The sequence below is a fragment of the Propithecus coquereli genome, unplaced genomic scaffold (assembly GCF_000956105.1).
Source record: "Propithecus coquereli isolate 6110/MARCELLA unplaced genomic scaffold, Pcoq_1.0 Scaffold423, whole genome shotgun sequence".
Lineage (NCBI taxonomy): Eukaryota > Metazoa > Chordata > Mammalia > Primates > Indriidae > Propithecus > Propithecus coquereli.
The window spans coordinates 2665833-2680367 of NW_012149986.1; the positions used below are offsets into that span (position 1 = coordinate 2665833).

The 14535-nt window shown below is 47.6% G+C and overlaps 1 protein-coding gene across 2 annotated transcripts in view; it reads left to right on the forward strand.

Annotated features, from left to right (window-relative positions):
* The window catches only part of SYK (spleen tyrosine kinase), an 88328-nt gene extending 76070 nt beyond the window's left edge, over positions 1–12258 (forward strand). For both annotated transcript variants that reach the window (XM_012653578.1, XM_012653577.1), the window contains exons 9-14: positions 364–541; positions 2545–2754; positions 3707–3896; positions 8233–8373; positions 8624–8736; positions 11173–12258. In XM_012653578.1, coding sequence (XP_012509032.1) covers positions 364–541; positions 2545–2754; positions 3707–3896; positions 8233–8373; positions 8624–8736; positions 11173–11245 — 905 coding nt within the window. In that variant the 3' untranslated portion in view covers positions 11246–12258. The remainder of the gene's footprint in view (positions 1–363; positions 542–2544; positions 2755–3706; positions 3897–8232; positions 8374–8623; positions 8737–11172) is intronic.
* The last annotated feature ends 2277 nt before the right edge of the window (positions 12259–14535 follow it).

Genomic DNA, 14535 nt, shown 5'->3' on the forward strand with positions numbered 1-14535 from the left:
CTCACTTGTATGCACGGGAGGTTGGTAGGGTGGCTCACTCACTTGTATGCACGGGAGGTTGGTAGGGTGGCTCACTCACCCCGCCCCGCCCCCGCTGTGATTGCAGCGCAGCAAGGATCAGCTGTAGTGACTCTGGTGGCGGGTGGCACACGTCGCAGCCCATGAGCAGTGGCAGGGCTGTGGAGTGAAATGGCCTCTCACCAACCCCCTCACAATAACTAGCGGCAGCCTCCCCAGCACTTCTCATCCCCCGTAATACTGGCACGACTCTGAGCTCACGCTTCCGCAGAGATCATGCTCTTGGAAGGACAGATCCTCCCGAGGGGTCCAGCCCGGGCTGTGTGTTTCCTGACTGCATTGCAGGCCCCCAGAGGGAAGCCCTGCCCATGGACACGGAGGTGTACGAGAGTCCCTACGCCGACCCTGAGGAGATCAGGCCCAAGGAGGTTTACCTGGACAGAAACCTGCTGACGCTGGAAGACAAAGAGCTGGGCTCTGGTAACTTTGGGACTGTGAAAAAGGGCTACTACCAAATGAAAAAGTAAGTCTGTGCCACGCTCACCCTTGCACAAGCTCACGGCCAGAAACGGCTGAGAGTACGTTAGTCCCAAACACAGAATGTAACCTGGCGTGGCGGAGCCCTTTGTGATTAACATTCTAGTTTTCATCAATTTCTGGTACAATTATAATGAGAACATCCATTATGTATATTAACTGTGAATCTAATAACTTCTGTGAGTTTAGATGTAATACATAAACCTTATAGAAAGTTAGGAAATAGAAGCCAGGGGTGCGGTGGCTCATGCCTGTAATCCCAGCGCTCTGGGAGGCGGAGGCGGCAGGATTGCTTGAGCCAAGGAGTTCGAGACCAGCCTGAGCAAGAGAAAGACCCCATCTCTACTAAAAGTAGAAAAAAATTAGCCAGGCGTGGTAGTGTACGCCTGTAGTCCCAGCTACTCAGGAGGCTGAGGCAGGAGGACTGCTTGAGCCCAGGAGTCTGAGGTAGCAGTGAGCTGGGACGACACCACTGCACTCTACCTGGGGTGACAGAGTGAGACTCTGTCTCAAAAAAAGAAAAAAAATTAGGAAGTAAAACAAGCAGAAACCTAAGAAGAAAAGACGTATTTGTATCACCCAAACACTACCACTGTTAACTAACCATAGTATATATATTTTTTAGATCTTTATACGCAATACATATGTATTATTTAAAATGAAATCATTCAGTGATAACAATAGTGCTTTCACATATTTCTTTGATTTTACAATTGTGTCTCATTCTTCTTACCCAGAAAATTCTCGATTCCAAATATCATTAGTATAATTATTTATTGGCTTTATTCTATGATTTCCAATGACAATGTATATTAGTTAAAATTGCTAAATTCCTAAAATATCTTTACATTCATTTGGTCTTTGGAAGGCATCCCGCATAGAATGTATGGTGAGAATACCCATTTCTAAAGTCCTTTGAAATATACCCTCTCTTTGAATTGGTGTGATACTAATACGAATGTGGTTAGGTTTAGTTGTTTCATGCTATTTTCAATTTAAGGGATTTTGTCAAAAATCTTTTTCATGCATGGGTACTTTATATGATTCAAGGGTCAAAAATATAGACAAAAGTATATCCGAAGAACTCTTGCTTCCTGGGCTGCCTCTTCCCTTTGCATTTGTGAGTGTGTGTGTACACACGCATGCACACACACGATCCAATTAGCCGTGGTGCTTATTTTAAAATATACGTATGTACATCATAGTCATTTTGGAAAGTGAATACAAATTTTCACATATTAAGGCCTAAATTTTCTTGGTTTGTGAAAGTTTGTGATATTTAATTTTAAATATCTTAAATATGTAAATTAACATAGATGTGACCGTGGATACATAATTTCAACTCAAGGGTTTCGGGATAGGAGAGGCTGTCTGGGTCAATTTGGGGCAAAATGATGTCATGACAATATTGAGTCTTCCGGCCGAGAGCCATGGCCCATGCTCCACTTAACTTAGGTCTTCTGCAACATCTTCAGGTTTCTCTCCACAGAGTTGTTTAGCTTTTAAATGTATTTGAATGTGTGCTTTTAGAATGTATTATTATTAAAGTTAAATGTACACTTTTAAATTCTATACCCAAAATTTACTTTCAACTTATATTAAAAGAATTTATATTCATACTCATTACACATGCTCTGAGAGGGTAAACCACAGGACGTCACAGGAATCCCTGTCTGTGGTAGTTGATGAGGTTTATTCGAAAATTACTTACATATTCCACAGTGAGGGCTTTTGCTTGGTTGAGGCATTTGCCAACACTATTCTCCACCATTCTTTTAAAGTAAGGGGGACTTGCTCTTGCTGTCTGTGAAGTGAGAGAATGCGGTTGGAAGGCCAGTCACCTGGCTCAGGCTTCTGCAGACACATTTTCATGCTGCCACACTTACTTCCACGGGACTGTTCTGCACAGGGATTAGGCTTCACAGAAGAGGGTTATCTAGAAGTGAGCTGTTGGGGAAAGTTTCTTGTGTATTGTGATTTCTTTTGCAGAGTTGTGAAAACAGTGGCTGTGAAAATACTGAAGAACGAGGCCAATGACCCTGCTCTCAAAGATGAACTGTTAGCAGAAGCCAACGTCATGCAACAGCTGGACAACCCGTACATCGTGCGCATGATCGGGATATGCGAGGCCGAGTCCTGGATGCTGGTCATGGAGATGGCGGAACTCGGTCCCCTCAACAAGTATCTGCAGCAGAACAGGTATCGTGCGGTGCCCCAGGAGGCACAGAAGCCACACCCTGAGGGACAGGGCGCCCTTCCTGATGGGTGGGACAGCCTGACTCCACTGAAGCCTTCTTGCCTCCTGCCTTCCCACGTCGGTCCCGCTCAGGGACCTTGAGAGAGGAGGAAGGGAGACATAATCTTTGGCTCCAGCTCCTTTAGCTCTTGTTGCTCAGAGAAAAATTCTAATTTGACAATTTTGTCTTTCTTCTCTTCCTTTACTCACTCTGTATTGGTGCAGCAATGGAATCAGCCTCAGAATGTCTCAACAAGAAATCTCCCCTCACCAGGAAGGACACTCTGTTTTTAAACAAACATTTAAAATAAACATTTTCCAAGGGATAGCAGCTATGTCTTATACGTTGGGCTGACGTCTAAGTTCCCATGACTTCTACTATAAAAATATCAGTTACTGTTATTTGATTCCATCCATCGAGGAAGTAGTGACATCGTGGTCATCTAAAACCATTGCTGAGATGGGAGCTCGCGTGGAATAGGACAGAACAACAGCCACCCACTAGCTTGCCCCATTTGCCGTACTATGTTTGTACTGAGATGATGTCTCCAGAAGGGAGATGTTGTTACCCCTACTTTACGAGTAAGAAATTGAGACTCAGGGTTGATTTTGTGACCTGCCTGATATTGGAACAGGGATTTGAGCTGGTGCTTGGCTGTCCGTGAGCTGGGTCTGAGCACTCGACTTTGCTGCCTTTTGTGCGATTGAAAGCACGCCAGGAAAATCCATCCCATTGAATGCTGAACGGTGTTCTGTCTTGAGCATTTACACACTAACAAGATTATTTGTCACCACTTGCGATTCCTGATGTTTAAGAATGTGGAATGCATGGATTCGTCTTCTGTCTTTATGAGTGTGGCTGCTGTAAAATGGACCACTGTCTGCTATAGCTAATAACACCATTGTGACTTTCAGGCACGTCAAGGATAAGAACATCATAGAGCTGGTCCACCAGGTTTCCATGGGAATGAAATATTTGGAAGAGTGCAACTTTGTGCACAGAGATCTGGCTGCAAGAAATGTATTGCTAGTTACTCAACATTATGCCAAGATCAGCGATTTTGGACTTTCCAAAGCACTTCGTGCTGATGAAAGCTACTACAAGGTAGGCACAACTTAGTATTCAGAGCAGCAGCTAGGAAAATGAAGGCAAATGTATGTCTTCTTTTATTTTATTATGGTAGGGTTTTAAGAAGCAATTTCACTAGTTAAAAATAACTATGTAAAAAAGGTTCTTATTAAGCTTTGATTCTATTGTTTAATAAATGTAAATATCCCAATATATCTATCACACCTTGAGATATACTCAGAAGAGTAGACTCCAAATTATGTTTCCTGGAACGATAGGAAGTCAAGGTATTAATTTATGGTTCATTTTGAAAAAAGAATGGGATTCCTTTGTTAAATTACTTTGGAAAATAGAGATTGGGCAGATGATTCCCGCAGGGTTTCCCTGAGCCCTTTCATGCTGTTCAACATTGTGAATCTCAGCAGCATTTTTCTCCACCGAATTTCTCAAACCTTATTCATCATGTAATCCTTTTCCAATAGAACATCTAATAACATTTTGTGGAACACTGTTACAGCATATGGTTTGGGTCTATTCCAAAATAACCTTTTAGTGGACACCTATCTACACATGTAAAAGTTAGAAAATGAAGATGAGAACCATCAAAGAATTCATCATCTTCTTCCAGCTACAAGATTAGGTGCCACATATTTTCAATAAATATGTGGAAATTGTTCTATTGGCTTAACTGGTATCCAGGGGAATTGAAGTGTCAACAAAGAAATGCAATTCTGGAAAGCAAAGATCAGGGTAGTTATGTGAATGGGGCCAGAAAAGAAATATGCCCCTTAGTTTGTTAGGGCAGAAATTATGGGAAATTAAGAATGGACTTCCAGCAAAATGTAAAATGGAAATCAGTCCTGGGTGCAAGGTACGGACCTCCTGAAAAATAATGTCACAGTGACCAACCCCACTTGCTGATGTGACTTTGCCTTCTCTTACCCTCGAATGACCCGAACCAACTAAAGGAAGGGGAAAAAAGATAAGAAAGCCCCAGCTTCATATGAACTCAAGCACGGTGCACACGAAGGGTCTGTGTTGGCCAACTGGAAAGCGTGATGGGATCGGGGCCCGTGAGTTGAAGAGGGTGCCAAGGGCAGACTGACAACTCGGCAGGTCTCTGGTAATGTTCAGGGTGCTCAGAAATAGGTGACAAACCCTGAATGTCTAATTAGTGGATGGCAAGATGGGGGCCCGAGTTCCACACCTGGCAGTAGTTGGAGATGCCCCCCCCAGGTGACAATACCTTCCCACTCACCCTTCCTCTGAGAGGCAGTGTGCAGGTCCCGGCATGTGACGGGGACAGCAGAGCTCCTGCGGCCACAGGGGAGAAGTGGAGTGCAGGCTGACTGGGTGCTGCCCCCACAGCCCTCCTGGCCCACTCTGCATACAGCAGCCGCCCCAGAAGGAACCCCCTTGAGGGAGGACCGCACCACGAGAAAGGCATCAGTACGAGCCGAGCCACGCAGGGACTGCAGGGAAATGGAGCAAGGCAGTCTGTTCATGCAGCCTCGCTGGAGCCCCGGCCACGCTGGGAAAGGAAGCCTGCTGGGACGCCACGTGCACTTCACGGCCATTATTGCGGAGAGAAGACAAGGCACCCTGTCTGAAACAAGGACGCAAAGAGGAGAAGGAGAAGACGAAATGTGGATGCTTTCTCTACCGCTACGTAACAGATCACCCCAAATGTAGCGCATCAGAACACCACCAAGCATCTGTTTACTTGAGGTCCTGCTCTTCCGGCAGGACGTGGTGGAGATGGTGCATCTCTGCTCGCACGGTGACTTGCGAGGCGGGGGAGGGGGGCAGGGAATTGGGGGATGGGGCTACACGTGGCCTTTCCCTGTGGCCCCTGGGCTGCCGCACAGCATGGCGACTGTATCCTGAGAGCAAGCTACCCAAGGAGCAGGAAGTGGGGCCTCCAGGCTCATAAGGCCTGGGCTCAGAAACGGTGTCGGGGTCACTGCCACCTTATCCTATTGGTCAGAGCAGCCACGGCCCACCTAGATTTAAAGGAGGTGGGTAGGTAGACCCCCACCCTGTCAGAGGAGGAGTGTCAAAGAACTTGGGGGCCAATTTTAAAACTGCCACAGATATTAAACAGCATACGGTTGAAAAGTAAACCAGAAAATCTCTGAAAATAAATGAAGGAGAAAAAAAAGACCACTACGTAAATAAAAACCATGTCAGACGCAGCACGAAGAGACCAAACATTGTTGAAAAGACAGGGACATGGGAGATTTCTTCACGAAAACAAAGCAGTGTGAAATGGAAAAGAATAAAGAGTGAAACAAGAGCAAAGAGAAGTGTGAGCCACAAAAGCCAATGGGCCGCAGCTCTTGGAGAGCTGTGCGTGGCAGCGCGGACTCGTACGGCAGCACAGCCAACACAAGCGCCCCGCGATGGGCAGTGCCCTGCGAGAACAAACACGCATTCAGTGCCATGCTCTAGTGTGATCTGCGATAGCAAAAGCCCAGAGACTGCCCGACGGCCTCTCGGCAGGAGTCTGGTTCCATCAGTCGTAGCAGATTCATGCGAAGTGCACGGTGCCACTCCTTTAAAAGTGACTTTATTTCCACGTGCTGACCTAGAAATGTGTCCACAGCACAAGCTTAAGTAGAGAAATAGGAAAGTGCAAAAGGCCCTTAGTTTTATTACCAAAAAAGTGTATATTTCCTATTTATGCATATATCTAGGTTGTTCTGGAAGGGTACAGGAAAACTATCTGAGGTGGTCGCCTCTGGGGAGGAGGAGCTGGAGTTGCTGGTAGAAAGAGACTAAGTTTTCAGTGTATTTAGTATTTGTCAAAGATTTACCTTTTTGTCAGTTTAAAATTCAGGGGGGCCGGGCGCGGTGGCTCATGCCTGTAATCCTAGCACTCTGGGAGGCCGAGGCGGGTGGATCGTTTGAGCTCAGGAGTTCGAAACCAGCCTGAGCAAGAGCGAGACCCCGTCTCTACCAAAAATAGAAAGAAATTAATTGGACAGTTAAAAATATATAGAAAAAATTAGCCGGGCATGGTGGCGCATGCCTGTAGTCCCAGCTACTCGGGAGGCTGAGGCAGGAGGATCGCTTGAGCCCAGGAGTTTGAGGTTGCTGTGAGCTAGGCTGACGCCACGGCACTCTAGCCCGGGCAACATAGTGAGACTCTGTCTCAAAAAAAAAAAAAAAAATTCAGGGGAAGCTTTAGATACTATATTGTTACAACTTCTGAAATCAAAATCTAAAAATCATGCACAACATAATTGACCAGAAGTATGACCTGTTGTGTCATTTAGAGGAGAAGTGTTAGGGCACCTTAGGTGCCCCCTGCAGTGCCATGAAATTAATTTTCACTGAAATCACAAAGCCCCTCCACCCCGAGGGACTTCTCCCAGGTTGAGGGGTGACATCGACAGGAGGTGACAATACTCAACCCTATGCCCCCCAAATCCCAAACCCGAAGGGAAGAGTTTTGCTATGCATAGTTTTGATTCTTTTACTACCACTTGCTTTTTGAAATTAGGATATTAGAAAGTTTAAATCATTTTTAAAATGACACCAGCAAATAGTCTATTGCAAAATAATTAGCCTTGGCTTGAAACTATGGACAAATACACAGGAGAGTTAAATATACTTATGAACAGGCTGTTACTGAAGCATGACCGTGAGGTAGTGTTCATGCTGGACTCTCATATGCGCCATGAAGGGCCACAGTCAGAGGTGACAGGAAAAGGCTTAAAAATGCAAGTTGTTTGACCTGAGTCTTAAATATATATTGAAATCTTAAAAAGAGTATATAAGATTTTAAGATTTAGTAGTACTTTTAAAAATTCAGACCACTCACACACATATACATACAGCATTTGTGGGGCATGATTTTTTTTTTTTTAAGATTTGGTAAAATACACATAACATGAAATTGACCATCTTAATCACGTTTAAGTGCACAGTTTAGTAGTGTTAAGCACATTCACGTTGTTGTACAACCAAAGCTCAGACTATTTTCATCTTGCAAAACTAAAACTCCACACCCATTAAACACTAACTCCCCATCCTGCTCTCTCCCCGGCCCCTGGAAACCACAGCTCTATTTTCTGTCTCATTAATTTGACTATCTTAGTATCTCATATAGATGGATTCGCACAGGATTTGCGGTTCTGTGACTGGCTTATTTCACTTGGCGTAACGTCCTCAAAGTTCACTTGTGCTGTAGCAGAATTGCTTCCTTTCTGAGGCTGAATGATACCCACTGTCTGCGTAGACCGCATTTCTTTATCCTCTCGTTTATCCTCCGGTTGGGCCCACATTTTTGCCGTTGGGCATAATGCTGCTGTGAGCCCGGCTGTGCGTGGTTGATTCCTAAAGGAGCGTCTCCATCGCTTGCCCGCAGGCCCAGACGCACGGGAAGTGGCCAGTGAAGTGGTACGCCCCGGAGTGCATCAACTACTTCAAGTTCTCCAGCAAGAGTGACGTCTGGAGCTTCGGCGTGTTAATGTGGGAAGCATTTTCCTACGGGCAGAAGCCATACCGAGTGAGCCACTCCTGCTTTGTGTCCTGCTTTGCGTCTTTGTGTGGCCGTTAGGACAGAGTAGCCCTGACTGTCTTTCCAGGGACCTGGAAATCACGGAATCGGAGCGCCCTCTCTGAGCCGTTCATTGTCCTTTGACAGGGGCCTGCTTTTCTACGTACACCTGCACACCTTTGGGTCTTGGGGCGGGGGTTGCTTTGTCATTTGGCTAACTCTTTCTTTGAAAAGCTCACGTGTAGCCTGTGTGTTTCAGGGGATGAAGGGAAGTGAAGTCACTGCTATGTTAGAGAAAGGAGAGCGGATGGGATGCCCCCCGGGCTGTCCCAGAGAGATGTACGAGCTGATGACCCTGTGCTGGACATATGAGTGAGTACCCAGCGCTTCCCGCACCTTGTCCAAATGCTCTGGAGATAGCTGGGCATTAAAAAGAAGCGCAACTTCTATCTTTTCAAGAGTTAGGAATGTGCTCCCTGCTAAACAATGGGGGGACTGGCTCGGCTTTGAGAGACCTCACTTCCAGGCCCATGCACTTGCGTGCTTTAGAGTCTGAAGAATGAGTTTAGATAATTACCCTAATCCAAGTGGCTAAATTCCAGTGCAGACAACATTGGTGGGGATGGGGTGAGGGCGGGCAAAGTGAAAAGGTGTTCCTGAGAGTCGGGGGCGGCATGCCATCTTTGGCAACGGAGGATGGCAGAAGTGCTCAGTAGCCGGGTGTTGCACTGTCCGGATTCCCTTTGGCCAGCTCACAGATGGATTGACCAAGGTTGCACTTCTCTGGAAGCCACCCAGTCATTTCAGCGGTGGTATGGGTCTACCCTGGCTGCCATCATGTATTTTGCCTAGTGGATCCCAGGTGCTGGTCATACTTTTAAAGTACACCTGACATCGTACCCAGGTAATGTTCAGGGCAGCTCAGCAGGGAAGGAAAATGCATCACACCTGAGGATTAGGGGTGAGTCCTTTGCACAGGCTCAGTGGCCTGTTTGTCCATCTCCAGACCTCTGGCACTGATGTGTGCGCACAGAGCCCGTGCGGCTCAGAAACAGCACGGTCTGTGATAGGAGGAGCTCTTATCCTGGCCACAGATGTAACACTTGCAGAGTCGGGTGCACTCTCAGATTACAGCTGACATTGCTGGAGCATCTGAAAGTTGAGGGATATTCCAAATAAATGCTCCCGATGCCACCTGGGATTCTGAGACCTCCCCCCACCCCCCTGGTGCTTCGGAATTCTCCTTGTTGGCCATGCTCTAAGAAATCTTTCTTTTTATTAATAATTCAGCGAACCTCATCAGACTACTTGTGTTTAGACAAAGCATCTGAGCATGTGTGCTCCTGCCCCTGGGCTCAGCCGCCACATCCCTCCCGGAGTCATGGCCCCACAGTGGAGCCCTGGAAGGCCTGTGTCCCCAGACGTGACCATAGACGGCTGACTGTGCTGATGGATTTGAGCAGTTTTATCATGGTTTTGCTTGCTCGTGAAAGCTGTAGGTGAAACCATGAATTTTGATACGATTTGACAAAACCAACTGCTTTGGTTCTGTAGAAGCCACTCTGCTCTTGTAATGATGAGTAATTCTTGGTCCTCGTGCGTGTTCTACGGCTGTTCTCCTGCATCTGGGTTGAACCGTACAAAATCGCAGTTGCTGTGGGTCAAAACGTTTGCATAGCCATTTTGGACATGGAATACATGGACAGTTTCCTACAGTGCCACCTCACATTCTATTTCACTTATTAGGCAACCTTGCCCATTTGCAATATATCCAAAAAATCTTGCAAAATAAGAAAAATAACTGCTAAATGAGAATATATTCTTGGTGTTTTAATACTTCTTTCCAATTGATCCATACAATATGTCCATTTTAGAGAAAACAGACATCTGTAAATATTTGTTTAGAGATTGCAAATTGTTAAAGGTTTTACTCATAGTTTACTTACATCAATATCTTACTTGGCAACAGTGACAGGAAGGCGTTGCTATGTTAAGGCGTATAATAGACAAGGTCTGAGTCTTTGCTTCTGCCACGACAGGTTTGGTGGTTTTGTTTTGTTTTGTTTTTGAGACAGAGTCTCACTCTGTCACCCGGGTTAGAGTGCTGTGGCGTCAGCCTAGCTCACAGCAACCTCAAACTCCTGGGCTCAAGCGATCCTCCTGCCTCAGCCTCCCAAAGCGCTAAGACTACAGGCGTGCGCCACTGCACCCAGCCCAGGTTTTGGTTTTAATAAGAACCCATGTCAATGGTCTATTTTCGGATAGCCTAGAGCCATCAGTTAAAATGTGGGGAGGAAAGAGTTAAAGTTGTGTTCCTATTTCTTCTGTGAACAAGATTGAGTCAAACATTGTATATGTCTGCAGTACGTTAAGTATTTTCACACACCTTCTGTCTTGCTAGAATCCCAGCGACGCAGCCTCTGCGCCTGGGGCTAAAAGGTTCCGAGTTCCAGCGCAAAACTTGTCCAACTTTAAGGTGGACACACATCACCTGAAGAGCATGTTACTTATGTATCTATTTTTTCTGGGGAGAATAGAGGAGGAGGGAGAGGAAAACAGAAAGAAATGACCGAGAGCATGTTAAAATGCAGATTTAGGTTGTGTCGGCCTGGGACGGGCTGACACTCTCTGTCTCACAGCCTTCCGGGGTCCCCGGGGCTGGTGCGGGGTCACGCTGTGAGCCGTAGTCCTTGGAGCAAGCCAGCAGGGGCGCAGCCGCTTTGCTCTGTGGGTGTGAGGGCCCCACCAGGGATGAGCGCGTTCTCACAAGCACGTCCACAAACAGTAATTCACCTCTTCCCTTTCCAGGGTGGAGAACAGGCCCGGGTTCGCGCAGGTGGAACCACGGCTGCGCAATTACTACTACGACGTGGTTAACTAACAGCTCCCGTCCTTGTCCATGGCCGCCTTTGACCAGGGGAGCAAAGCACAGGAAGGTGTTTTCAGATCAGCTGATTTTCGGTGTGTCCCTCTCCCTGCGCCAGGCAGGAGACATGGGTTGAGTGGAACATGCCTGCTCCTCGTCACCCAGGACATGTCCTGAGCAGCCCTCCACGGGGCACAGCCAGTCCCAGGAGGAAGACGGACAGCAGGATCCCGGGGCCCACTTGGGTTCGCTTGTTTGCTTGCCTGTGTGATTCTCATGCCTGCTTATTCTCAGGGTCTGTTTCCGACTCCCCTTGATGTCTTCCCCTCATCTGGACCCCGGCCTGCATTTGCGTACCCCGCAGGCCTGGGGGCGTTGCCAGGTGGTATGCAGTGCTCTCACCCAACTTTGCATTTTCAAGTGTCCAAAGATGCAGTCAGCATGTGACCCGCGGTGGAGGGATGGAAGGCAGAGGAGGAGGAATTTGGCCGCCTCTAGAGCATGGTTCTGACAGCCTGCAGGACTGATATCCCTGGCCACTGGAAACCTTTCCCAATAATAAAAGTACTTTGAGTAAAAATCAAGTTTGACCACTGCAGTTTCTAAGCGGTAGTTTGTTGAGGAAGAACAAAAAATGCCTGGATGCTGCCTTTGCTCTCTGTGCTGTGAGACAGAAGACTTAGAGCTACGTGGAGGACGAAGACTATTTGATGAATGGGTGTGGCTTCCTTGGGCGACATCCTCTCTGCTGCAGGCTGTCTTGAAGACTGCACTTGTATGGTGACTGGTACATAAAGTTCTGTGCAGAGACTGCACAGGGAGGCAGGATGCCCGTCACCTGCATCTGACTCAGGACAGCAGAGCGCTTCGGGCTGTCATCTCCGTAGTGTGGCCCACGCTTCCTCCCCTCCACAGAGGGGTGCAGCCAGAATTCCCTGTCTTTTTCTGTAACTGTAATGGAGGGTAACATGCTGACTGATGTCATCTAAAGAAGAGCTTCTAAGAAAGTATGAATTCATAATAAAGCCAAAGACCCTGACCCCTCACCACAGACAGGCCTTACTGAGTGTGACTAAGAGGCCACTTTGGGTTGAGTATTCAAGACCTGAGAGTCCTTTTCTCATCTTCTAGTCTTAGCTAGTCCTTGACTTAACATCTGCTCTTATGCAAGTCGTCACCCACTGATGCCAGTTTTGCTGTGGCCTTGAGAGTCAGAGGTATTTAGCCGTAATTCTTACGTCAGCAGATACGTGTGATCTTGGACCTGTCCCATCTCCGCCTACACCTGAGACATTTTAAAGTGCAGGGGCAGCCTGGGCAGCAGAGGGGGCTCTTGACGGGGAGGGGGAGCTGTCAGACCCTTGCTCAGCCATGGAAGACAGGAGTCACTCAGAAAACGTGTGCTAAGAAAGGTCTAGAAGCCATGCACGCACTTGGGAATCCTACTACCTGGTGGTCTGATCGTTTTGTTAAAGAGAGGGTCCCCGAGTGCTGAACATGTTGAACAGATTCTCAAAACACACTTAGAGTCCCTGAAATTGAAAAGATCACTGACCAGATCTCTGGGTCAAGCCACAGATAGCTGTAGAGTCATGTATGGTTGATTCTACAGTCTCAGGTGAGGGAGGGCCGAGTGGCAGGACTCGGTGCCCTGGTGGTCATGTCTGAGACAGTCTGTGCTGCGGGACTCTCAGTGCCTTCCTGCCTTTGCCCTCAGAATGTGTCTTCGATTCAGGCCACACACTCGTAGGAATGAGGGCACACATACGCAGTCAGCGTGCAGAGCTCTTTATACCTTCCTTCCATGTGATTTCCTGGCCTCTTTGCTACACCCGCCCGCCCCCTGCCTCCCAGGAGTCTGCGGATGGCAGACAGCCAGAACAGGACTGGGCAGGGGGGACGCAGGGGTCTCGCCTCCCTGCTGGTGGCCACCAGCTGGGCAGCAGGTGTCCCTGATGGTGGACAGTCTCTTGGGCCTCTCCCTTGGGAAAGCAGGTCTTTTGTGCACAAGTCCCACTGTGCCAGTACGAGGAAGTCTTGGCTAGTGAAAATTTTGCCCTAGGAATAATTCTTTCCCCTAGGGTCACAGAAGAGAGCAAATGGGGAAAGGCATCTAAATAGAAGGATTTATAATGTGAATAGGGCTAAATTTGAAAGGTTTGAGAAAGGTCTATGTGGCCTCTTCTAGAGCACCTAGCTTGGGCTAGATTGTCACATGCACACTACCCCTTGGATTGCTACAATCTGGTTTTTCCCTGGGGCTAGGCTCACTCCATGTGCCTTTTACCTTCTGGTCCTTCTTTAGCAGGGAACAAAGGAGCATCACAGACAGACACATGTCCCTGGCAGGTGTCATGTGGACTGCTGAGGCCATGCATACCTTTTTCCCCAGCAGGACCGAATGTTTCTACAACAGAACACAGTGCGTTCGGTGGGGAAAATCATTGCACACGTGCTTCCTCTGAGCGTGTCCTTCACCCGCACTCCCGTTGCCAGCCCTGCTCATGTTTGCCAGGTGGTGACTTCGCATTGGCGTCAGCCGCTGACTGCAGGCCGCCTGGATTTCCACCTGCAGAGGCGACTGCTGGATTTCCAGGCCTCCCAGCCTCCCAGAGAGCTCACCATGCCGGTTAGCAGTGTGTCCTGTTTTTCATTCATTTCTGAGGAGCTCCGTTTTGTCACTAAACATTTTCTTAAACTGTGATTTTTAATAAAAATTCAAAATTAGCTTTGTGATGATTTTCATGGAAGTTATTAGGATGTGGTAGGTAACAGTCAAATAGTGTCAACCAGCATTGTCACAGGCGCAGCGTGTTTCTAGATGTTAAATCCCTGCCATCGCCTAAAAAGGCCATCTGGGAGCTTCTGCCACATAGCGGTCAGAGCTCCATCAGGGAGGGCCCTGTCCTGCCAGAAAAGGTCTGTATCTTCTGTTCGCGGGCAGGGATCTGCCCAGTGAGGGCCTGACAGCCCACAGCCCACAGCCTGCCCACAGAAGGTGGGCCGAGGAGACCCAGAAATCCCAATAGATGTGGGCTGTGAGCTGTCCCTTTCTCTGTGAAGACAGCTTAAGAGGCACTGTCGGAGACAAGGAAACGGTTCCAGAGTACTGATCTCCTGTTCTAAAGGAGGTACACACACATGCACAAATGCACACAAATACACACGCACGCACATACATACATGGTATGCGCACACACAGCCACACGTATATACGCATGTACCCATATGCACACGTATACGCACACATGCACACACATGTATATGTGTCCCTGCACATGTGCATACATACACGGATACACACA